The sequence below is a fragment of the Passer montanus genome, unplaced genomic scaffold, assembly GCF_014805655.1.
Source record: "Passer montanus isolate IOZ18808 unplaced genomic scaffold, ASM1480565v1 scaffold2, whole genome shotgun sequence".
Lineage (NCBI taxonomy): Eukaryota > Metazoa > Chordata > Aves > Passeriformes > Passeridae > Passer > Passer montanus.
The window spans coordinates 24,995,936-25,023,102 of record NW_024366591.1 but is presented as its reverse complement, the minus strand read 5'-3'; the positions used below and the strand labels follow the sequence as shown (position 1 = coordinate 25,023,102).

General features: G+C 37.3%; 1 protein-coding gene across 3 annotated transcripts in view; it reads right to left on the bottom strand.

The window, feature by feature from the left end:
* Nucleotides 1-1,332: 1,332 nt before the first annotated feature.
* ARHGAP18 (Rho GTPase activating protein 18) overlaps nucleotides 1,333-27,167 on the bottom strand; it is a 95,352-nt gene continuing 69,517 nt past the window's right edge. For all 3 annotated transcript variants that reach the window (XM_039707553.1, XM_039707552.1, XM_039707555.1), the window contains exons 6-15: nucleotides 26,200-26,365; nucleotides 23,396-23,487; nucleotides 21,029-21,106; nucleotides 18,195-18,354; nucleotides 15,505-15,587; nucleotides 14,038-14,244; nucleotides 13,082-13,225; nucleotides 7,556-7,680; nucleotides 6,284-6,345; nucleotides 1,333-3,733 (exon numbers count right to left, since the gene is read on the bottom strand). In XM_039707553.1, coding sequence (XP_039563487.1) covers nucleotides 3,642-3,733; nucleotides 6,284-6,345; nucleotides 7,556-7,680; nucleotides 13,082-13,225; nucleotides 14,038-14,244; nucleotides 15,505-15,587; nucleotides 18,195-18,354; nucleotides 21,029-21,106; nucleotides 23,396-23,487; nucleotides 26,200-26,365 — 1,209 coding nt within the window. In that variant the 3' untranslated portion in view covers nucleotides 1,333-3,641. The remainder of the gene's footprint in view (nucleotides 3,734-6,283; nucleotides 6,346-7,555; nucleotides 7,681-13,081; nucleotides 13,226-14,037; nucleotides 14,245-15,504; nucleotides 15,588-18,194; nucleotides 18,355-21,028; nucleotides 21,107-23,395; nucleotides 23,488-26,199; nucleotides 26,366-27,167) is intronic.

Genomic DNA, 27,167 nt, shown 5'->3' with positions numbered 1-27,167 from the left:
TGTTTCAGACTTTTCTAATGGCTGCAACCTTTTAAAGATAGATGTACAGCAGAGAACTAATCCTAAGATTCACTTAAGTGTGATAACAAGGAAACAATTTCTTTAGCAATCTTTCACCAAGTTAGCTTGCTGCTGCAATTTAACTCAATACTTAGGAAGACTGTGTGTTTTATTGAAGAGTTACATTGCTTTTAAGAATGTCTGACAAAGAAATAATGGGTTGGGAAAAGTTTCAAACAGGCCTTTCTCAAAGATTTCCTTCTTTGTTGGTGCTCACTTGCCAAAAAGTGCATCTCCTTATCCTCAAATTCATCTCAGTCATGCCACTGCCAGAAATTCAGCCAATATTTCCAAGACATCCAGATCCATTCATCTTTCTGCTCCCTACTGTTCTCCTGAAGCCTCAGTGGAACACTCAGAGATGCTGCTTGTTGACTTGCAACGTGAGATAAACCTGTCTCGCTGATGCTCACACAAGGGGCAGTTGGTTGGGATGACACCTTTCCTCCTGGCACCCACAGATATCCAGGGATGGTGCATGTGCTTCGCACAAGGTGGGGAAGAACACAAGGCTATGGAAAATGAGTGCAAACTCTGCAGTCTTTGAAGAGCAGGCAGTGTGAGAAAGGTGCCTACACCTCATACAAGCATTGGGGACCTTTCCCCTCCTTCCCCTTCCTTCACCAGAGAGTTTTTGAGCACAAAACCTCCTTACATACTCCACAACATCCAGGCAGTGGTAAGAGGGAACATCACCAGCTTCCCCACTCCCTCCTCTCCCCAGTCCTGGCTGCTCTGCCCCTACAGGGCTGCATACAGCATTAATCTGTCAACAGGTGAAAAAACTCCTGCAAACGTGTTTCCCAAGTCATCAGTCAAACAAATGGTGGCCTACCAAATCACCCCAAATAAACAACTAATGCAACACTGTCTTTTTAATTATAAAAGATTCTTATCAGCTTACCTGAATGTGTTTTGGGCTTCCCACTTGTGCCCTAATTTAATTACATAATTACAAAGAATTAAGAGCTGGTACTTTCAATGAGCACTGAGAAGTCTCCTGTTCCTTTGCATGCACCCAGTAATTGTTGTATTACAGATTTAGCAAAGGTGTATTGCAATTGCAGCAAAGCTCTAAACTTCTACCCTGTTATTTCTTTTGCCAGCAGGCATTCATTTTGCAGGACTTTAACTTATCAATATCTCTTGTCATACACAATACTGCTAGCTCTCTACAAAGATATAAAGTGTGAAATCACAAAATAATTATTGCTTAGTGTCATTTGGGTATGTTTTATGCACGAATATAAGAATTTGAATGAGAAAGTCATAAAAAGTCAGAAAAAAACCATTTAATTACAAAAGAACTTTTTTAAATTAAAAAAAACCAAACAATGGCACTAAAACAAAACCAAAGTTATTTAAGAGTTCATAACCACAGGTTGGTTGTCATTTTATACTGAAACTGTTAGGAACATCTGTTCCTATCATCTGCACTTTGCTCCTGATTAGAATAACACCTAGAGTTCCAGTAACAAGTAATCTTTCACAGAACTATAACTTATTACAAAAACACACCATTTTGTATTACGTGTCCAAAAAAACCCCCTTATATTTATTACATTAGGTTCATAAATATTTACCTAAGCATTGTACTGCTTTGCTACTCTATTCCTTCCATTTGAAGAACATTGAAGAACAGGGAGTTTGTTCTGCAGACAAAAGTAATTTGTCTTAGAGGATCTGCCCATAGTGGCACAGTGCTATACCACGTGGGAATACCCAGCTAGATGGACCATTGAGGGCAATACAGTCACATTAGAACAATTTCCTCTTTTACTCATCCTGCTTTTCAGAATCAAACAGTGCAGTGCTTCCTCTTCATATTAAGACAGGCTTTGACTTCAAGAAACAATAAATATACATGGCCCCAAAATTGTTCATATGCTGTGAATAACTAATCAGCAGATGTCTAATTTTTCTATGACCTTTCAGAGTTTTATTTCTCTCCTTGTATATAAAAGGGAGAGTTCCAGTGGTTACTTTGTCAACACAGGGCCCACGTCCAAAGCTCAGCAGAAAGGTCCTTTATTCCTTTAATCAGCTTTGATCATGTAAAAAAATGTAATTCAGTCCTTGATTGCATGTGGAATACTCCCTATGAGGTCAATATAAATCTCTGTGTGCACTGAAAGAAAGTATTTCATTCCAAGGATACAATTTCACAGTAGTTACTTCAGGTAGTCAGCACGCAGGTGTAAGCACTTGAGCACAGCTGAGCTAGTTTACAAATAAATTGTGAAGTGGTACACAAGCTAGTGAGCCTAAAGTGTTGCTGTGGAACTGGGGCTCTGGAGCTGCAGGCCACAGCTCTGTGTTGCAACAAGCCTCCTCAGTCTATAACTCATTATCAGTGAATTCCATGGGGAGCTTTCAGTCCTTTCCTGAAAAGGGATGGATTTGCAGTAGTTCTCTGTTGGACCACTAATTTTTAAAGTGGTTTAGACAGCATCTATCAGCATCAGGGAAATCAGAACTTCATTTCTAGCCTTGTCCAGGATAAAGCAGATATACAGCCAATGGTAGGTAATACCCACAGTAGACCCTTACACTGCTTTTGAGTGAAAGGTTTAGTGGTTTGCTACCTATGAAATTTAGACTACAGTTTCCTTCCACAGTTATTTTATTTTTCCTGAAAGTTTTTATTATGCTAGTAACTGAAAAGTTTTGGCAGTTCACAAAACTTAATCTATCAGATGTCCAAAAAACCTGAAATCAGTTTATGTAACGTGGCTGTAATCATTGCTGAAATATCTAAAGAGTTTTTCTGGTGCATGACAATATGCCAGAAAGGACAATGCCAAGAGTAGTGAGCTTTAAAAAGACTCACCTTGTCATGAGATTCTTTCTTTGTTTTTTTCCTTCTTTTTTTTTTTTTTTTTTTGTAATAATCTCTCTTGCACAATCAACTGGAGTAAAAATAAAATTACTTAAAAGATCTAGCAAAAAAGCTGCATAGAAAGCATTTTCACAGTTGTTTTTAAATAGTTTTCTTCAAACTTTAAATTAGGACTTCCAAAGACAAAATACATTGCATTGTAGTTTTCTCCTGTGAAATTCACACTTATTTGGGAAATTCATATGACTTGGTCAGGTATTTTTAATACTGTACCATTCAGAAGTGCTGATCAGGATTTGGTTCTCTATTGTACTAACATTGAAAAGACCTATATGAACACAAAATGCTACACAAACAGTTTGTAGGTCTCTAATACAAAGAGTTTAAACACCTGCTTGAAAAATAAATTCTTCTTAAACAACACCTACCAGATGGGAGGTAGCTTAGTGCCATTAAAATATTTAAGGTACTTATATATAAAATATATAAGGTACTCTTGCTTGTTTCAAACATGAGTGGGGAAACTGTGCTATCTCCAAAATTTTACTACAAGTAAAACTGAAAGTTTACTGGTTATAACTGCTGGGTCACCACTGCCTTTTTATTTCTTTTTTTTTGTAACTGGATAAAGTTCTATTAATATACATAATAGTTGAATGTTGAAAGGACACACTATCCCTTTGAAACATTCAGCTGTACAACGTAAGTCCACAGGTTGGAGGTTTTGCCATTAGTTGTGATCTTAGCTCTGCTTAGGTTTTACAACCCACTCAGCATTTGGGTTGAGCTGGTATAGGTCCTTCATGTAGGTATCATCATCAAGGCAGCGCTCTCCTAGAAACAGAAAAGACATGTGGTTACACCAGTACCAAAAGAGAAATGAAACAACTTCCAAAGTTCCTGTTACTCTTTTACTCCATGCACATTTTCAAAGTCACTCTGTGGTATTTAACAAAGCACAATGCACATAAAAGTTGGAGATGCTCCTACTCTTCTCGTCTGCCTTGAGGAGGAAAGGGATAATAGGAAGAAGTAAGGAGAGAAGGAGCTGTTCTACCTCTGTGACACTTTCTAGGTCAGATTCCTCACACAGACGGGAACTCCCCTCTGCAAGTAAAAATGGAGCAATGGATCCTCTCATGATTATATCAAAAACTACATTCACATTTGCATAGAAGCCCATTAAAATTTCAGGTTATTTTCCTCTTTTTAAATGCTAAATTTGTGCAAGGATTTTCCTTGCTAAGAAGGTGTTACTCCTTCTCCCCCTGCTCTTAAGTCAGCTGTTCTGCACAGCACTTGTAATAGTTGCTGTCCTAGAAGGGAAAAGTAGTACACTGTTCTTGGTGCGCTATAGGCAATTAATTTATGTCTAGTAGCAATGATGAAAATAGCATATGCTGATCCATCAAGATCTGCACATTCCTCCCATTTTCCTACAGGCAAAGCATTATGCATTTGCAGCTCTACATCAGAGCTCCTCTTCTACTCTGCTATGCAATTGTTTGGGGTGGATGGCTCATGCCAGGCAGACATTTCCAGTACTTGCTCTCCTGAGACCGGACACAAGGACAGGTGGAATGGTGCAGCTGAGTTTGTCAACCAGCTCTTTGGACTCCCTGCACAGAGCAGACAAGAAGGCAAGACTCCCTGCTCAACCAGGTGTAGTCTCCATCTGCTCTCTCCAGGTTTTAATCCAAACCTCTGTGACCAGTACTGCCCATGTTGCTGAACTAGGTCTTCTACTCTGCACAGTGCAGCATATTCAGGCAGTGAGAGCATGGGGACAGCACTTTGCCATGCCCCTGTCCAGCCAGTCCTGGGCACAAAGCAGTGGCAGAAGTCCCATTAAGTGCCCTGAAGTCCTACAGTGTACTGGCTACTGAAGAAATGTCTGCAGACTTCAGCAGCTGCATCTGCTAGAGGACAAGATGACAGCATTTGTGCTTGTTACAATTATAAGCATGAAGTGTAAGGACATGAAAGTGTCATGAACCTCTCAAGCCTTGGTTTGGGCTCCCTCTACATGAGTCAGCCACATTGGGAAAAGAGACAGATGGCAAAGGTCAGGACAGCTGGTTTAGTTAAATCTGTACGGCAGGTTAAAGGCAGGGAGTTTCTCTTACTTCAGCTGAGAGTATTAATAAGGACTAATAAGGACTGATTAAAGCTGAAATCCTCTGGAAGTAAACCATTCAGACAGAGAAAACATCTAAGCATTCTAATCTATGTCAAAACAAAACAAAATAAATCTGCACTTTCTCTAAGAGAAATACAATTTCTGTCACATCTTTAAAGTAATAGTAAGTTATTCCAGTTTCATTAGAATTCTGTTACAAAACCTTTTTTCCTGCAATGATTACACCACTGTAGAATAAACAAGATATTTGTTTATTCTCCTTTAAAGAAGTCTTACATCTGGGATTGCAACCTGCTTTAACAGGCATAGGAAATGTATGTAGACACTGGATTTGCTAGAGAACACATAACACGTTCATTTGGCACCCAACTATCTTATTTACCAGATTTAGTAAAAACACTAAAACATAGGTAAGTGCTATTTTTAATTAAGTCTTTTGGTTTAGACAAACATGCAAAAAATTCATTTATAATAGCAATTAGAATAAAACAAAAATGCTAGGAATTGAAACTTGCAAAGAAAAGAAGTACTATATGTAACTTTATAATGCCAAATAAGTTTAACCGGTCACAGTTAAGGAAAAACGTAAATGTAAGTCCGATCTACTACTGCTTTCTAGTTCTCTTTCTGTTTTCCTGAACATATGAAAAATACTCTGATTAGAAACTGATATCTAATGCAAAAATACTCTTGCATTCGTGGAAGAAAACTTTAGAACTGTGCTCAGAATTATCTTTGGCATTAACTTTGCTTATCTGCTATTTACTTTAATCAAAAAGATCTGGAATAAGCAGACCAGGAAAGACTAACTGTTGGAAAATTTTATCATGTGGTCATCCTTCTGGCTGAGCTTTTTCTTCCCCTCAAAAGAACACTCCCCCAAAGTGACACTCAAATGCAGAACATGAAGGAATGTAAGTTCACTTATTATGCCTCAATACAAAGAGATGAATAAGATGAACTTCAAGCACCTTTGTATGCAACCTTTCTGTGTTTATTCACTGTACATACGTACCAGGAACATCTGTAACAGCTGCCAACTCCCTCAAGGACAGATAGTAAGATACTACTAATATAATGATCACATCAACATCTCTGCTGCTTTCTCCACAAGGTCAACTGTCTGCCTTAGTGTCAGGAAGAACCAGGGACATGAATAAAAATGCAACTACAGTGAAGCCCATGGACAAATGTGCCAAGGAATCCTGTTCTAACAAAATAAGTTGTTCAGAAGCCATTCTTACCAATATTTCCTCCTATTTCATAAAGAAAGACCTCTTCTTTCTTGAGTGTTTGGACATTTCCACTGTGGGGAACAGAACACAATGAATGATGATATTACAAAGGTGCTTGTGGATCAGCCACCTAGACATGTCTGGGAGAAATTATGCTAACCAAAATCAGCACTGCACCCATCAGAAATCCTTACTGACACAATCAGTGAACAAGAATATCCTTGCATGCTAGTGAAAATGAACAGCTCTGCAAGTGAGCAATACACTAGAAAAGGTAAAATAAGATAAATATGAAGAAGCTGAAGGTTTTAGGAAAGAATTTCATTGTTATTAGCAAGTAGATTGATATTTACACTCTGATTTTTCTTTTACTGCTGCTGCAAAAATAAGTATTTCCCTCAAATAGGCCATATTTCAGAAAAAGCCTTATGGTTGGGTGGAAAAAAACATATTCCTGCTGGATTTAATTGTACTGCAACTAAAATAAGTAAAAAACATACAGTGGAAAAATAAACTCCCTGTATTCCAAAGGTATTCTATTATTCTCTGCTTATTTGTAATAATATATACTAAAGCCTAAGCAGAAAATAAATTTCTGACAATGGTGTAAAACTCTAAAAACAGCATTTAGGAAAAAGTAGCTTCTTAATCTCAACTAGTGTACCAGATATTGCTTTAGATGAATAGCTAGATATGACAAACATGTACATTAATTTTTTTTTTCAAAAGACTGATTAAAATTTCTCCCTTTCTAAATGGATTTGAATTACTAAAATGCAGCTTTTGTTTTAAATCATTTAATGTGCATGACATTTTCACATCATTATACTCCAGTACTTATTATACTGTTATATAGAAATGCATTTCCTGGGGTGACTTTATGATGCATGTATTTTAAATAGATCTATATATATAAATGCATTATATATTTACATAATAAATGCAATATTAAAAAAAAAAATCTTTCTTCTTTCCTCATTCCTCTATTTTCTTGGAGTTCCCTTCTGACTTGTCCCCAGAAAATTACAAAACTATTCCTGAGCCATCAGATTAAATAGCAATTAATTTTTTACTAACAGCACTCATGTATTCCTAAAGGTCTCCTGAGCTTCAATAACATTTAAAAGCATTAATTCCTCAAGCATGTATTTTGATGGCTAAATTCAGCCAAACAGTTCATGAACTGACCCGGACTTTGAGTATTTTAAAACTTTTTTCTTGATATAATAAATGAAGAGGCACTTCTCCCAGTATGATAACAAAACAAAGATGTGTTTATACCTTTTCTGGCTGAGAAACCTGGCTACTATATCACCGGCTTTCAGTTCTTCTGTCAGCTGTATTGCCATGGAAACTTTGGAAAGATGAGGCGCTTGCACCCGTATCACTCCCTGAGGAACATCAGTCTGCAAAGCAATAAGAGTGGTGGAACAAAGCTGCTAGCAGCTGGCTTTGATGAGCTTCTCAAAATACAGTATGGAATAAGTAAGTACAGTGCTCTGCACTTCACTATCTACTGCACTTCTCTACAAACATACGGTACCTATGCAGCAGTTCAGTAAATTACATCCGACCTTCAAAGCTCTTTTTAACAACAGGGAGAACTTCAGTACAAAGGAACAGTAGTGTTTAATTATTTTTCAAAGATGTTAAGAATAACAATAACAATTATGCTATATTAAGAACACACTTTGCTATGATAAAAAGCATGTGACACTGATATGGAAAATTCTTGCTGCAGCCATGAAAACCAGGCAGTTCCCCCACACCAACCCTCTGCAAAACTTCTGGAAGAAACCTGCCCAGTTCCATTTAATCTGAATTTCCTGCCCAAAAACCCAGCCAAACAAAACAGAAAACACAAAGTACTGATGGATCAGTCTACTTCAAAGGATTCCTCCTTCCTTTTTGTAAATTTCATTTTTAAAAAACAGATATTCACTACTGCAGGTTTTTCTCCCTATTTCTTATTGTCCAGAATATATTCAGCTAGGCAACCTGCCCTATATAATAGTCTGACAGTATAACGGATTTGTATTTTATTTCAACCCACAAGTCCTTGATGATGAATATTAATCACATTAGCTACAGAGAAGGAGGACAAAGGACAGCTTTTCTGTTCCATTTGCAGGTGCATGACATTTGAAGTTACAAAAGACATAATTTATTTGTGAATAAGGTCCTAATTTTTGTTCCTGGAAATATTTCTATTCCTATTACATTATCATTTACCCAAACCTACTCATTTTGATAGGAAAAGAAAATAACAGCCTCTGTACTCAAGGTTGATTATGACAGTTCATTGTCTCCTTTCCCGTCCCACACCCTTCCAAATTTACCCATCTGCAAGACTGAACATTTTTTCTTCCATAATCAATGAATAAATCTGGGCACCTGTGAATCTAGAATAGCTTCTCTGAAACCATCAGAGTTAAATGAGTACAGAACAAGTACAAACGTGAGCAGAATCAGAAGAACAGCTTCCTGAGAAAGCTGAAGGCTCGTTACTATACAAATGATGAGTTATGGTAAGCAATTTTAACATTTTTTTACTTTTGTGTCCAGTCTTATAATTTATCAATTTAAAAATATTAGACATCATAACTATTTCTGTCTAAAGTAGTAAAAATCATCATCTTGAGAATTTTCTACATAGTAATTGTGGAATCAAAGACTTGTAAGATTGCAAGAGATCTCTATGAGATTTCCCCTAGATTTACTCTAAATTTGTCACATCTGTTCTTTAAGGCTTCCACCTATGAAAACAGTGTCTATAGCCATCTGCTAGGTAGTAAATCCTGCCAAAAAATTTTTGCCTCTTTCCAAACTTTTGGCATCCCAGCAAAAAAAAAAACCCAAAAACATTCTTAAGGACGAAATTATTGTTTATAGATGTCTCTATCTGGTCTTCCATCAAATTCAAATTGGTAAATTTAAACTAGCTTTCATTTTTGTGCACAGTTCTTGATCATTTCATCTGAGTTGATTTTAGTGGAGTTTCTCCAACTTTCAGCTGGATAACTTTTCCTTTTTTTGCTACACAGCAGGTATATGATAAATTATTTAAAAAGCAGCCTACTTTGAGTATATGAGAAAAAGAACAAGAAATGTCCACAGAGCTCTAACATTATGGTCACAGATCAAACAGAATAATTACTTTGTTTATTCACAGAGAATCATTATTAGCTCAGCTAATTAATGCATTTTGCCACTTTCACCACCTGCATTTCCAGGAGAAATCATGCTCAGCTGCACAATATGTTCATACTGCCAAACTATAGAGAAAACAGAAACTGAGCCCATACACTCTGCAGGTTGGTGGGAAAGAAAATTAAATGAAAGAAAATGTGGCCTAAAATCTCTAAGAGCTGAATGACAGGACCTATTCTCTGCACAATACAGTCCAAAATACTCAAGTGAGGGGCTCCATATCACAACATATTAAGATATGAACCTATAAGAGGATTGACAACACACCAATGCTACTCAGTTTGCAAGTTTCCTCCCCTGCCTCACAGGGCCTCTCAGGTCAGATTTAAAACATTGCAACCCCTGGCTGAATTAGGTACTTGCATTATTAAAAAAACCCTGAAGACAGCACATCCTTACTCGATGGAAAATACATTGGCCTACAACATTTATTCTGCAGCAGGCATAGCAGTCACCTGTGAGGTGACTTCTTCAAACCCTTGCTTTTCAGAGGGGCTTAGAATCTATATAACACAAAGAGCAGCTGCCTGGCTATAGGATCTGGGATGGATCTCTTCCAGTTTCTTCTAATCCATTTTTCATGACCCACTTAAATATTTTTCACTCTAGGTGCAGAGAGAAATGTAACTATGCAATATTTTCACTAATGAAGGAACAGTATGCATACTTATTCAAGGTGCAAAGTATACCAAGCAGGTATGGGGCATGAACATTATGAAGACCAAACTTGATTTTCAAAAGGATCGTGCTACATGGAAGGCAAAGGGTGAAAGAAATGCAAAGCAGTTGCTCTCTTTGGGATGCAAAATATTGCACCTAGTTTGGGACAAAAAACTAGAAAACCATACACAGAAATTATTTAGTGGTAGCAATTTTTTTTAGTAAATAATCTGGCACTGCAATGAGTGACATATTCAGCATGTGTAAATTCAAACAGATCGTGCAAACAAAAGGGCCATGGGATACAATGGGTTTTATAAACTGCAGTAGCTCAGCTCAGTGCATTGCGTTGTGCTGCTTACATGATAGTTCCCTTTTTTGGAACAACTGCACCAGACAGAGGAATACAATGACAGATGGTAGAAATGTGGTTAAAGGCAGTAGGTACATTTCCAGTCCTGAGGGCATCTTTCTTTGTCTGTCTAGAGCATTATTCAGCCCAACACCAACACAAAGACTTAATCCCCAACACTGACTTGGGGCCATAGGTATGCATAGGTATCCCAAAAACCAATTAACCCTCACAAGCCCTCTAATATTAACCACTCTCAACACTGTATAGACATCTCACCTGTAGTTTGCAGTAAATACTTTTTAACCTCTGTCTCAAAAGGGGAAATGTGATTGATAGAGAGGCCTCATCAGAGCTAAGATGAAATTTTATCCAAATGAACTGCTAATAAGAATGCAGATATGGAGTTATTTCTGGAGAATATGAAGGTGACTCAGGTTCTGTCCATCTATGTTGAACCATGTAGGGTGCCACAGCAAGTGTTAGAAAATAGAAATTTTTCCTCAGCTTTTATTCAGCAGCACACAAGGTAATTAGTTATTGTGTTTAAAAAAAGACTGGATGTGGCTCTTGGAGCCATGGTTTAGTTGAGTTATTAGGGCATGGATTGGACTCAATGATCTTTAAGGTCTCTTCCAATCTAGTGATTCTGTGAATTCTGTTTCAAACAGTTTCAAACATTTGCAAGTTTCCAGGGAGTGGGAAATTCACCACATGTATGGGTGCCTCATTTGTCACCTGATAGTTAAATATAATTCAAGAACTGCACAGGAAATTTACCTCATATGTAAATTAAAGCAGAGGGAGAAGAAAAACCCAAACCAATAAATTTTACTAAAAAAAGAGACATATTTTTACTTGAAAAATTGTATAAATTGTCATTCACAATGAAGCCTTACCAATTTGTGACATGATTTTAAGACTAATATGTTCTCAAGCACCCAAAATTACTGAATCCTTGCAATAAGCATGAAGGATTTGTAAAAAATTGTACCATTTAATTTTGACTAAAATCTCCACAGAATTCTAGGGCTTAAAGAAAATCATTGAATAGTAACTTTACATTTACATTTGAATAAGAATATTACACGAGGCTTCAGTTCTATATCCCCAGTGGATTAGAAAGGCATAATTTACTCTAAAAGACCTCAGCCCTAACTCCCAGTGGATTAAAAAGACATATCTTTGCAGTGAATTATAAAAAAAATCTAATATCTGAACTTGAAACAGCATTTACTTTTTTCAGTGTATTTGCTGTTATTTCAGTGTTAAACACAGGATGGCAGCATTAAGTGAATCACATCAACTCAAGTGAATTCAATTCAAAGAATTCTTTTCTTATTAGACCAAGAGAAACAAATTCTAGTTTTTAATTAGCTTTATTTTAAAATCATATGTATATCATTCTGTGTAAAGATTCCTTCATATAGACAAATACAAAAGTAAGGCAAAGTGATGCTTGGGGAATTAATTTTGGACATTAAGATATGTGTCAAATACTGCATAAAAAATGAGGTAGGAACAACGAAATATAAGTCTCCAGCCGATCCGGGATATATAGCTTATTCATTTGCCACATTCTATTTGCTGAAGCTTAAATAATGTCTTTGTATGAATATGACAACCCTTTTTTTGGTAACAGTCTGACAAACACTTGGTAAGAAAACCAGACTGCTCGGAGCAGACTGCATTTCTACCAGCGACCACAAGATGACTCTGCCTCACCAGAATCTTCACTGTGATTTCAACCCACAAGGGGGTACTTTCATACCACCCAAATGAGGGATTCTCACACCACCCAAATCTGATATGTTTTCATTATGGTATCAGAATACACGTATTTGGTATTACCTGCTCGTGTATTTAAACTAACTTTGGAATAATGTGCTTCAAATGCTTTATAATTAAGGTAGTATAGGCTAAAGAGTTTAAAAAAATTGTAATTATCAAAAAAAATGTGATGATAAAATTTATCAACAATTTCAACATGCATGAGATATATTTTTAAGGTTTTGATGTCAGTGGGAACAGGTCAACTAAAATCTTTCTGAACTACCGGAAAAATTAACACTACAATTGCCACAGGATTATTGTATTTTAAAGAGTGTGAAGAATGTCATGCTGAAACTTATGCCATGACATCACTGATGGATATGGTAGAAGCCAATTACCTAAAGGAGAGATACTGAACTGTGGGTTATATACACTGGGGTAGCTTGGCAGTAGCCACTTGGACAATAGCTGCATAAGAAGCAGTTCATCAGTTTTTCATGTTTGTTTCATCCTTTGGGGTTTCTTGGGTTGGGCAGGTTGTGCATGTTCTAGCTAAACACTGGGAAAAAGAGTTCAGCGCTTATCATTTTTCAGAACAGAAATATTCTGAAAAATCTGTAGAAAACAAACAAAAAAACAGTACAATCCTCTAAATGTGTCATGCCAGTAACCCACAAACTGTGAAATTGACACTGACTTGCTATCGATTGAAATTCTCAATTAAAAAAAAATATATCCCCTCTGCTCTATCCACTTTTTCACTAAAAATTACTATCCTATTAATAAAGCATTTCAGATGTATGTTTCCTTACATCATTAGGAGTCTTCTCCTGTTTCTCATGTTTTTCCCGGTCATATGCCATCTTTTTCAGAAGTTTCTTCATAGCTTTGTCCTTTTTCTCCTTCTTCTGGTTTTCGGTTTGTTTTCTCACTTGGTTAACAATAAACTTTGGAATCTAGATAAACATAGAGTAAGCATGAAAACTACATAATTTTCTTACCAAAATTTTTAAAGCTGCCAGATTATCAGGTAGAATTCAAAAACAGTGTTTCTTTTCAGTATAGATTATAATATAACTGTAACTATAAAAAAATAAACATAGATTAAAATAATATGAAATTGTGAAACAGTTTTAAAACCACTCCATTCGTGATAAAATATTCCATTCAGTAATTTCTGAGGGTAAGAGAGGTGGAATCATACAGTGTTTTTACTTTTGTCAGCCAAAAACATTCACTTGACACTTAGTATGTAAAACGATGCTAATTACTTTTCCTCACATGCAGAAAAGGTCAAAATTGTTTCAAGTTGCTGACGAACAACACATATCCAACTTGTCCAGTTTGTCTAAGCTAGAGCTTTGCTTAAGACCATGACACAACTTTATGCTTTATCAAAACATGCTTTATATAATATTAAGTTTGGCCCAAAAGGGCAATGCGTTCAAACACTGTTTCCTGCTAATATCTCTAAGCCAAAAAGAATTGCCCACAGCAATATATACTGATAGACCAAACATACATATTCCCCAAGGACTTATTTTTGAGTTCACCTGTAGACCATACAATATTAAAACTCTGACCACCAGAGCTTAAAATTAGATGTAATATTTTTTTTTTGCTCCCATAGGAGTTACCTATGACCAAGAACCCAGCTGGATTGGTCTGATCCTTTTCTAAATCATGGATGCAACTTCACATGACTTCTCTATTCAGATACCCTGTTGTGAAATTTATCATCCTCCACCCCCCTTAAAAACACACTTACTGTCCAGAGAAGTGTTTGGTACTGAATCATAAAGCGCATGACATTTGCTGTCCCAGCTGCCATAACAAACTCGCTTTGTTCAATATTCTTTGAGCCAAACCCATGAAATGTGAAAAGGTTTGGGGCCATCACCATCGCAACATTCTTCAACGTCATCTTATTTTTGTCTCGGTGATCAATTACCCTTTGGAGGAATTCAAGCAGTACCTGAAATAAGAGCAGAACTTTCAGCTCAACTCTGTGTGTAAAAAGTGAAGCATGTGCCGAGTTCAAAATGAACATATCAGTGAAACATGTTGCATATTTTTTTGAAAGAGCTCTTAATTCCTAATAAAACCACATTAAAAGCCATCAATAATAGAAGTGTGAATATATTTATTCACACAACAGTAATGCAAATTTCATTTCCTTCAAGTAATGAAGTAAAACATTATTGTTGTTTTTGTGGCTAACATTTTCAAAAGCATTCATGTGACTTTGAGGCCCTGCAAAGTAAGATTTGTTTCAAAACCTTTGTTATGTAGGTGTATAAGCAGCATCCCACTGATGCTTGCGAAGACATTACTGTTGGCATTTGTTAAACTGAAAGTGAACACAATAGTGCCAGCTGTCATATTTATGGAAACATGGAGTGGCTAATTCTGTAAGGTAAGCAATTCACAACTAAAGCATTGCTTTGTGAATGACAGGTAGCCAGTTAGAAGCTGGCAATTTTCAATTAATTTGGTTCCAGATATTTGTAGCTCAACTCAGGAGCCTTCTTGACTGCCTCCACATAATAAACAAACTCAAAAAGAAAGTCTAATTTGAACAATAAGACCTAGTAGGATTTTTTGCCTGTAATAGATGATGTTCTGCATCCCACACAAATCCTGCATTCATTCTTGATTGTAACAGCTTTAACAGTAAGCATATTCTGATAAAAACATTAATAGCTTTGCGACAAAAGGACAAGCACAAATTGGAAGAATCCATGTAACATGCTACAAATAGCAACAGGAAGTGTAAATGTCTACTTTATTGAGAGTAGAAAAAACAGCACAGAGAAAAGTGAGGAATAAAAATGAAGAGCTAAACCCCACTTCATAAAAGGAAACACACATTCATTGTATTCTAACACTGTTTATTTTTTGCACTGAAAAAAAATGACTGATACCAAAAAGAAAAAAGGGAGCAAAACTTCTAAGAAAAAACGTTGCTCACTGGGAGATTACTATTGCAATCCTGGAAAAATGTCAAGTCACATCCTCTAAAGTTATTTTGGAGGAATTAGGGCCTTAAGTTGTTGGGTTTTTTTTCTCCCCAAGTTAAGTGAAATATGGGGGAATAAAAAGAGTCAGTAATTTCAGCATTAACTTTGAACTGAAAAAAAAAAAAGAATGCTCAAAAGACAACGACATTCATAACAGTGGATTCACAGAAACAGACAAAATATTTATGCAGGAAAATAGTATTAACAATTCTGACCTTCAGGGTGTCTCTGTTTGCTTCAGGTAGAAGGATAACCAAAAGATTCAAAGCTTGCAGTTGCTGTTTCCTCGTTGGGAGATCTGCCAATAAAGCACACAGACCTCAGTATTTTGAAATTGTTATTTGTACTCTTCAAAAAGCATGATTTCCAAGTTGAAACTTCTTGCAAAATGCTGAATGTATACACATGGCTAATTATCATAGTATGACAAAGGACTGGCAGATCCTGGTTTTCTGATACTCATTTCCAAATGTTCTTTTAGGATTCAGTTGGTGTGACTCAGCAGTCTTTTGGCACTGTTTTCTAGATGCCTTGTGACTCCTTCTTTATTTTGCAATGCTACAAGAAGGGATAGCTAACGGTTCTTCCCTTTCTGAGCCTGTGCCCCACACTCCAAAGGATATATCCAACACTGCTTTCACAGTTTCTCTGGTTGCCTTCACAGTCGCACGATCTCCCAAGTCACCCACACAGAAGGAATACCACATGGAACTGAGTAAGGCAGGTCTGCAGCGACATAACCAACAGCAGCTGCAATGGCAAGCCAGCAGGATAAAACCAAGACCAGAGAAGCTTAACATCATCTACAGCAGAGAGTGCTGCATCAAATAAGGCAATTCAAGAAAAGCAACATCGCTTCTGCCTTTTACCAGTTGCTCAGGGGTGCATCGTTCACCCAAGCTGCACAATGAATGCATCCCTACACTCCTACATCTCCTAGAAGAGCTCCTACATTCTGGCAGTGCAGAAAGGCTCACATTTGTCACTTGTGAAAAACTTTCTCCTGTCATGCTTTAGAGTACATGCTCCGGCAAGTCTTCTCAGGAGATTCCTAATTAATCAGGCCATACATAAAACAAGTGAAGAAGGGGGTACCCACTCAACACAGTTTTAACACATGATTTCAAAATTCAACAGTTCTCATGAATCCTGCTGGGATTCCAACTGAATTGATATTTCAAATACATTTCATCCAAATCAACTCAGGAGACAGCACCAAACAAAAATAAAATTTCATTGATGAAATTAAAAAAACAAACCACCTTGCTGACTACCTTCTACCATATCAAAAATAAAGGCTCTGAATAAATAAGTGGCAAATTGTAAAACATTTAAAATATCAAGTAGTGAGAGCAATGTTATCAACATACACACATTAAAAGTGAGGCTTAAATTTAGTTTCAAAACACCATATGTCACAATGTTCAAAAAGTAATGAGAATCAATCTTTTCCTAGGAAAATAAGCAAAAATACGATTGCAAAACAATTAAAATTCGTTACTTAAATGAAGAGTTTCTGTCTGTTCACCTAGGTAACACTTGAATTTTAGTTGCTTACATTATTTAAATTAGCAAATTAAATTGTTCAAATTATTCTTTAAATATTTAATTCTATCCACACTACTTAGTCACAGTATCATGAAAAACACTGTCTATTGTCACAAAGATGGTCCTTTTTCTCTACCACCTAATCTTATTGCATGCAACCAACAAGAAAAACTATTTAAACAATGGAGTCTACGAAGTGCTGTGTCTCTTTTGAAGCAAATCCTTTAGTTCAATATTGAGAGTGGTTTGGATCCTGGCACCTGAGTACTTCTGGGTAAGTAAAACCACACAAGCCTTCAGACAGCTCAGGAGCACAAGCAGAAACCCTCCTGGCTCCAATCACTATCCAGCAAATGAAACAACCTTGTGGAGCTCCATCTGAAAGTGTTCTGGCCAGTTTTAACTTGACACTCAGTACTGCAAAATCAACAACAATGTGTAGCAGGCCAAAGCACCAACCCCCTATTCCAACCAACCTGACAGCATTGAAAGGCAGCTCAGACCTGGGAGACTTGACATAGAAGGCAAGAATTTTAAAGAATATTTGTCAATTTGCCTGTCCATGTGAATTCTCTGATGCTGAGTTTAGCTCAGTTGGTTGGAGCACAGTGCTAATAATACCAAGGTTGATGGTTTGATCCCCACACGGACCATTCAGAAAGTTTTACTTGATAATCTTTATGGATTCCTTCCAACCCAAAATATTCTGCGATTCTACGAAAGCCCCTCTTAAAAATGAGCCATTGCTCTGCTTGCAGGCAAGGGAAATAGATCTTGCAGTCCTGTGTTGACTGGGGAGTTAATATATGTGCGTTCTCACTCTGGATTCATTATCACCAGCCCACTCTCTTCCAGTTACAGCCAGTATGTTTACTGTGTTGTAACCAGCTGGCAGAGGACATTTTCACAAGAACTTGCTGATCTCAAGGGACCACGGACTATCAGCAGCTCTGACTATTCTGCTCTAACTTCTCCTCTTATAAACGGGTAAAAGACCCTAACCAGAATAAATTATCATTTGTTGTATTTCCTGAGGAACTGCGTATCTTTGTTGTGGTTTCCTTTTGAAGCAAACACTATTTATAAACTGATACTGTCATATACATTTTCTGTGTAATCCTTGTATACCCCTTAACTACTATCAGAAACATTAGGAAGTGAAAATGTGCTTTCATAGTATGTGTAAGCTATTAAAATAGCTGTTACATGAACGATGTTATTTGCACGGTAGCAAAATTATGCCCATCTTTTCTCAGGAGAACTCATATTGTAGTTATTCAATTTGTTTCTCAGCAAATAGGCACTTCTCTGCATTGGTATCAATTCTTTCAGCAGAGACAAAAAGGACACTACTCACTCTGCACATCTTGGAAAGCTTTCAGATATTGTACAGTGAGGAGTGGCTGAGGCAGTTCACGGATGAAGAGTTTTAAAAGACTTGCTGCATCATGTTGCTTCACATTTTCCCAGTTGAAAGTCCCTTCATAAAATTTTGCTTCCAGTTCTTGGCAAAGACTCTGAAATGCAATGGATACAGAGAGCACCAGTAATATTTGGCTGCTGGAAGTCACGCGTTACACACACAGCAATACTTTCCACACTTTGAAAAGGGGGGAAGGACATCTGAAATATCACTTAACTCCAGTTGCTGCTGGTCTTTTGCTACAAAACAGATAAATGTGGGATCAGATGTACTGCAAGTAAACACACATTAATAGGCAGCAGTCAAATCATATGGGGAAAAAATCCCATGGCCTGAGCCAGGACCATATGGAATAAATATACAATAAGAAACAGATATCATACTCAAGACATACATAAGGGTCATGACTTCCCCTCCACCCAAATATTAAGATTGTCTGATATACAGAGCAATTCTGGAGCTGCTACCCACGGGTGTTGCTGTAGTGCATACATGGCCATTTTCATAAACAAATAAGGCAATTATGAGTGTTTACACACAGCTTCTAATCAAAATATACACTAAGGTGAGGCTGGTTCTCTTTTTAAAACACAGGGAGTGATCTGTGTAACTGAATAGATGTCTTGCCATCTACAGGGAATTCCGTGTTGCTGGGCACATACAGCTTTGCCTAGGACAGGGTGTCAAACACGCCCTGTGTGGAAGTGGCCTGTCCTGCAAATCACGAGGTTATGCAGTAAAGAGCTCTGAAAGTCCCAGTGGAAGGTCATAACTCTGGGGCTGGGAAAGGATGGGACACTGCTGGCAGCAGACATCACCATACCCCTGCCCTGCTGCCATGGCACTGCTACTACTGGCCTTTCACAGATGTGCAAATAGGAACATACTGCAAAGATCAAGTGTGGCAAAGTGAAAAGTAACCCCAGTAACCCCTGGCCAGAGGCCCTGAGACACCTCTCACAGGTCCCTCCCTTCTTCTAGCTCAGTTATTCTGGACAGAAAAGAAGAACAGTGACACTGACTTGTTTTGTAATATATGTGCTGTGGAAAAATATGGCCATAATTATTTATCTGGACAAGAAGGGAAAATTGAAGAAAGGATATTAGATACATTATTAAGATATCCTTCTCAATAAATTTAACTTTGTCCAAATGGAAAACGGATCTATTTACAAAGAAAGTGTGGACACTTAGTTTGGTATAAAAGTTGGATATTCTCAACTGTCCTCCAGAGAGATCTTCTGTCTCCACTGACTGTACTGGAGGTTCAAAAATGCAACAGTCATAATTCAGATATCTAAAGTCAAGTGGGTATGATTTCCTGATCATCAAAAAGAGCAAACTTTAGAAACAGAGATGAAAATTCTCCCTCAGAGACTCATCACCTTCTCCATCCACATTCAGACCAAATCACTACAGTAAATGCAGTATTAAATGTATAGATACAGTTATATGATGAGAGGCAAAGGCAGAAATTTCAACTGTGTCCCAGTGCTCCAATGCCTACATTTTAAAGTAAATGTATTTGACAATGGGGTATATCCAATGCACTTTATTAACACCCCTAAAATCTATAGAATATAATAGCAAAGTATTTTTCTGTGTGTTTGTATAAACCTATAATAATGAGGGAAATGGGGTTTTTTTCTGTTTAAGAAAATTAAGGGAAAACTTCAGCCCTTTAGTATGATAAATTCCTGGCTTTTTAAGAAGTTCTCTATTAGAATAAGTAAAAGAACTTAAAATATTTGCTAACAAAACTATTGCTTAATTTAAAGAAGTAGTTCGTGCAAATAGAGAATAGTGAATGATCTGCTGTCTGGGAAATTGTATTAAGCTAATAAAATCGAAGAACAAACAAATAAACAAAATTACTAAGAAATCACTCCAGTTTGCAGAACCAATGTTAAGTGGAAAATAAAGAATGGAGGAAAATTGAAAAAAAATTCGTATCTTAGTTACCGGTAAATAAACAAACCCAATTTCCACAATATTCCCTTCTTTTAGTTGTTTCTAATGAACCAGCAGCTGGACCAAGTTCTACACAACAGAGGCTGGCAGACGTCTTTGGACAGCTGAATCCACTTAAATGGTCCTTTCTGTTTAGAATTTAAGGCCAGTTCAGACCGTCTTTCTAACACATTGAGCCTTGGCATGAATCACACTGTGTATTTAGCTCCCTGCTTTAAGGCAAGGACTGGGGAAGAGCCTGCATGCAACTGGCACTCACCCTGGGAAGTGTCGCTGTGCACAGACGTGCCTAACAAGATTGCGCTCGGCGAGCCGAGCACTTCTATTGCTGTTCATAAAAATAAATGTGAGAGGTTCTGCAGCGCACGCTGCCTGCCTTGCCCTGTAACACAGGTTAAGTCTAGCTATTAAAAAAGGCTCTCAATGCCAGGGAAAAGCTTCCTCCTGGGGTAGAAAGACCGTGCGTGAACTGTTCAGATGATTAAACTGGTTCAGGGAAAAAGCAAAAGGCTGGAAGGCTCATGCCAAGAATTAATGAGATTTTGGCACAACTGAATTTGAAACGTAGCTTTGACTCTCCTTCGAACTTAAACTCCAGCCTTTCCCCAAAACTCCACTGAGTGAAAGCGTAATTTTTCTGGCAAATATAACTCAGTTTTCTTTGTGAAGAGATTTTGCTTTCTGTTTTTGAAGATTTTGATAACAATGGGATGCTAAGATATAGCATTGTATGACAAAATAAATTCAGAACCACACATACATTTTGGGGGATATTAATAACACGTGCAATGTTTTACCTTTACTCTTGTTGCAACTCCTGGTATTCTAAGAAGTCCCTCTGTTTCCAGAGTTGTCTCTTCTATCTGGGCAATCAGCTGTCAAACACAAACCAAACTGGCATGAGCAAAGATGCCAATTAAAAATTACTGGCAGACAGTTCTGATATATTGAAGCCTTTATGCTTCTATATCTCTCTCTCTGTGCATATGCAGTTGTGCACACAGATTTGCAACAAGCAGAGGTTCAAACACAGTTTGCAAATGGATTACAGTTCTCATGGAAGACAGCTTCACTATGGTTCTTACCTTTTTTATGAGTCCTACTAAAGAGGAGTTTGTTTATTTTATTAAAAAAGAAACCTGTATGCTTTTTGCCTTCTTCAAGCCTCCTGTGAAGACTGAAGAATTATTTTCAAAAATTACCATGGCTTCAAAATTATATCCCAATTACTATCTTTGTTAAAATGTCTCGAAATCAAAATAAATCAAAATAATTAAGGTATAGCATTCTCATGAATACTCTAGGACTTTACAAGAGGAGAACTAAAAACTCCTGTGCTTTAAAGAAGCCTCTGATTTGCAAATTCTGACATTCCCCTAACAGACTCAAAACTCTGCAACCCTTCACATGGATAAATTTGCAGAAATTCCATAACACTAATTAAAACTCATATCATATTTTTTCTCTAAATAATATGCATAGAAATAGTCACTGAAGGATGGAATTAAGAGTATTTAAAACAAATCTGTAAACGTCAAAAGCTGATGACATAATATTAGCACAAATAGTTCCCACAATGTTTAACTAGGGCAGTGCCTTTGTTACATGCCTCCCTGCACCAGTGCTTGAGTAAGAAAAATTATGCAACAGAGTTTTTTCCAGTTACAGAAATTAAAGGGAGTTTACCTACCACGGCATTTATGTAACAGCTAAATGCCATTATAAAGACTGGACAGAAAACCCCACAATGTTAGCAAACAGCACTAGAAGTGTCACTCTAGTGCATTTTCCATGGTTTAAAAAAAAAAATCGCTAACTGGCCTCATCCAGCTCACCCTGTACCCAGCTTACAGCAGATCAGTGCCTGCCACTCACATCTGCTGGGCACAAAGATGCTGTGGGCAGTGTGTGACCTGCCATCAGCACCACTACTGGGGAAGGCAAGGTCTGGCAGCACGACTGGTGTCCACAACTTCTTCACGAATACTCACTCCCCCTGGCACACAGCAAGGTGGCTGGTCACCACCAACCTCCTGCCTGTGGGAAATCCCCTCTTCATTTCTATCAGAGCTGTCGTGCATGGCTTTATTAGCAGGCCAGAGACTGGACTTACTGTCAGCAGAAACTTCTGATGACAATACATGAATTGCTACTACTGTCAGATTTTCCAGTTTCGAAATCCCCGAAAAAATTATGTCATTATTTTAAATTTAAATTCCTCAGTGAAATAAAACTAGGTGTATTTTTATTTTTAATTAAGCAGACTTTCTCTTAGCTTGCTTTGTTTCATTTCAGTGATAAACAAGATACACTTAAAGGAATGAACAAAATTGCTCTCTTACACTTTATATAAATCCCCCATTCTTGGAAAGCATGTGCTGCCGAGAACAAGCAGAAGAAATGGGAAACTGTTTATTTTCACATTCTCATTTGAAGTAAAACTGTATTCCAAATGATGTCTGCACCTTGAAAAACAAGCTATATCTATAAGATATTAATGTTTATGTAAAATTTTCGATGTTGCTAGGATAGCAGAGTAATCAATCACTGTTTGCAATTTGATTTCTCAGTTTATAGATAGCATCTTTTCCAGAAATGTGTTTTTATGATCTTGAGAAAGCAATTTCTGGCATGAATGACACAGTGGTAGTTTTCAGACCGTGATGCAAAACTACTTTGAGATTTCTGTTTCTCAACAAGTAACGAGCACCTCTACAAACAGACTGAAATGGTGATGATAGATCACTGAGTTTCTGACAAAGTGTTAGGACGGGTCCACACACAGTGGTTTATTTTCTTCTCATGAAATGAGATGTGCTGTGTGTGGGCAGCAAATCAAGGGTCTCCGTCTTCTTTCCAATTATCTCCCCCACTACCATGACACAATATGGGCAAAGGCATACCCCCTTTGTACTAAAGCAACAAGTCTTCTGGAAAAGCACCTGCCTCATGAGTTAATTTCTTGAATTTAAAATAGGTCCGATATAATGCAAAATATCACATTTACTGAATTAGTAAGTGAAGCTGCAATTAAAAGAGTAACTTGGATGGATTAAAGTATTATACTGAAAACTGCTACAGCAAGCAAATAAATCCAGGACAAAATGTTATGTTTTTGTCATTTTGCATGTATGTAAAAAGTTAACTTCTTCATGCATATTTACCTTCTGAAAAATCAGTGGGATCTTGGTTCCTGGGACCTTCTTCTGATCCTGTTCCAGTAAAAGTGACAGTGGGACACCAAACAAGCCGGAGTCTGAAGAATAAAGCAAAAGAGACTGAGATATTATCCACATCTTTTTCCAGTACATGTGATACTGGCATAAACCCACATTTCTGAAGCAGTAAGTCTATTCAATGCATTCAGAGCTATTGACCTTTTGTTTAAAGTGTTTTAATGTCTTTGCCAATCAAGTTATTACACAAAACATTCTGGCTAAAAGGATTCATCATCTCTTCCTCAGGAGTCTTCTGTTTTGACTTCAAATTGCCATCCACATATTCTGGAGCACAGTAAAGCAAACTGCATAAATGAACCATCTGCGTAGTTCTGGTTTGCAGAATGGATGTGATAATGACCCTGCAATGCAGATCTTCACCACTCAATGCAAGTCATTATAGTTGAGATGGAAATGGCATGAGTAAAATATCCAGAACTTGGTCACTAAAATGAGACAAATGCAATTATCACCCAGAGTTGCTCTGAACACTTCTCTCTATGAGGGTTTGGAAATAACAGCTTTTCAACTCCTGCGCTTTTGAATTACATAGCACCACCAGAACAGCAAGGCAACCAATTCACTAAAGGTTCATTTTTAAAAACTGCAAAAGTACAGTTAATTCTTGGTTAAAAAATAAGTTTTACAATAAGGTCAAAGTAATTAATTTTATTTTTTTTTTTGAAAAGGAATTCAGCTGCAGTTAATTTAGCCTTGATGACAAACTAACTTAGTCTTCATGTAAATGGGACTTATATGTGTTATGGCCCAGTTGAATAGAAGTGAATAACCATCCAAAGAGAGCTATGCTAATAATGACTAACCCAAAGTTGCTGAGACAGAACTTCTCTGTCAGAAGTACTGATAATTGCTGTATGTGCAAGTTTTCTGGAGCAGCATATCACAATACAAGTAGTCAAAATCTGCTGCTTGGTATGATGCCATGCCAATATTGAACACAGAACAGATGCAATTACTAAAAAAACTGTCAGCTCTTGAGAAAACATGATATACATCAAAGAAAGCTCAATTTCAGTGCCAAACCAGAAGTTCTTGTATCTCTGTCAGCATAAAACATTTACCTATAAAATACAAGGGACTCATACGTACAGGTAATATCCATATCCAGCAATATCCATAAAGCCTATAGCTTTACTATCTTGAAGTTCTTGTCAATAATAAAAGTTTCCATTGAAATGTAGTTGAAAAAACAAACTCCAGGAGGTCAATAAAAAAGCAGTGCTGGGCACAGCACAGCATTCCCCAGAAGAATGATGTTTTCATCGTCTTTACATACTCAAGCACAAAGGAAAAAATGAATAGACCCACCACTGTATGAATCAATTGGCCAAACAACACTTAAGGGGTGAAGAGGTAAGGGTCAGACAGAGCACCAAGGCACTGAAGGCAGTACATTGCAAAAGCAGATTAGCTTGGCAGAAAAGCTGATGTTGTTGTCCATTTCCTACACATTGCCATGAGTCTAGCCTATCTTTTTTTACCTTTCAAAGAAGTTTTTAATCAATTCAACATTTTACGAATGCCTGCCATTCAGATAATAATGCTGAGAGTGAAATTCAATTAACAATTAATTTTGTAAAAAGAAACAGTTATAAGTAAGACCCAAAATACAAGAGAAGAAAGTGCTTTGTCTGTTTATTAGTGACAGCACAAGTACTCCTGCAAGAAAATGCATTCAAGTGATCAAGGTCTTGTTGATGTTTCTGTGTATGCCTTTTACATTAAAAAAGCTGTTTACTACTACTGTAAAGTGAAGAACATATTCTGAAGAATCTATTGTACCTTGCTGTGTATCTCTCTATACTCTCTGTTGCTTTCAATTATTTAAAGTGAGCTTTTGCACTGTCACATTCACTGAACCTTGACAACAGAGTTTTGGCCAAAGCAGGCTTGTGATTAACTGGTAACACATCTCAAGTTCTTGTAAAGCATTTAGCAAAAGCCAAAAACACAAAAACCAAACAAAGCACTGAAAACCTCTAGCATCAAGAAACTGGTTTCCATGCTTTCTATGCTCTCAAGGAAAGCACTGTGTTTACACATATGCTCTGATGGCTTGCAGAGGAAAGTGACATGGTGCAGCTGTCTCTGCCTCCTCTACAACGGTTTAAATCTTCCACTTTATATGATGCCATTCATCATAACAACTGCATTATAGCCTAAGAAAATACTGGATGGGCAAGGCCTATATGACACAGGAACATTTGTGTCAGACAGAATAGGAAACAGGTGACAAAGGCTCCCAGCATCTCCCACCTACGGCAACAAAAGTATGAAAGTCAGGTAGACTCACCTGAATAACAGAACTGCAAAGGCTGCAAAAGTCCCTTGAGATCATTGAGTCCAATTTTGAAAGTAGACCAGTACCTACCTTCAGGAAATCAGGAAAAGAATACCCACAAAGAGAGCACGCTCGTGCCCTTTGGGAATAAATCAGCACATACAAACTTCTGAAGCAATTCTTGCTGCACAGCATACTACTAAGATAGTTACCCTTCACCTCTTAGATTATCTGCTCAGTGACTGTCTTGAGCTTTAATTTTAGACAAAGAGCTGGAGACATTACGTCAGTGAAATTGTTTAAAGCTTGCTTTGAGTTAAGGTATAAAATTAAATGTTGCTTATATATTATATATAAATTTTCAGCTGGAAGATCATAAAGGAACTGGTGCATTTGATAATTGGATTAAACAGATGCAACTGGTTCAGAATACACTACACCAGCTTACCTTTGGTTTTGATTTTTACAGCTTTTTGCTGCTTGAATTCTGTCCCAAGTATGTCATAGAGAGCCGTTAATTCAATCAGTGCTAAAGAATATACTTTCTTCATGTCCTGAGGGGCTAGGTCACCAATCTTTGTGGTACCTGTTTTGTCCTTCGGCAGTCTGAAATTCTAAAAGCAGAGAATTGCAGCAGGGTAAATAATCCAAGTCATGACAAAATTACTTAGCTCAAAGATTGTGCTTCCTTCAGGGTACAACCTTTCTTCATGAAGCCTGCTGTTACTGACTAAATCAAAGGAGAATCCCACAAATAGGTTAAAAACTAGATGATCTTAAAATGATAGGAAGATTTAGGTTCCCAGAGACTTCTGGAGGTCATCTAATACAATTTCTGCTCAAAGCAAGGCTAAATTCAAAGTCTGATTGGATTGCTTGTTGTTGTTGTTCAAATCAATTTTGAAAATTCCAACTAACCCCTGTGGGAACCTGTTTGAGTGCGGAATGCTCTCACGGGGACTTTCTTTACTATGCAAAAAAAATTTTCACCATCAGTCACTTGTGTCTATTAACTGTTGTGCTTTTACTTGGCACCTTCAGGAAGAGTCTGGATTTGTCATTTGTCCTGCTTGCAACCACATACTCTCCCTCCACCTTCTGCATCTTTTTCCAGTTTATAGTGGTAGAAATGGCTTTCCATGAACAATCCTATACACATACAATTGCACAGAAATCCTATGCAATAGGATAGAAATTCTTCTGCATTTGTGCATACAAAATAAAATATTTGGCTGCCATATAAATAATAATTAAGAAGTTATCTTCTCAGAGAAGGGGGATACTTAATCATGGCTCCTTTCTACTGCCCTAAATACTCAGAGGCTGCAGTCAGAGAGCAATATAAGGAATTCCATTGAAAGGGTGAGGGGACTTCCCAACTCATTGAACTTTTTAACTCCATCTCTCACCAGCAGG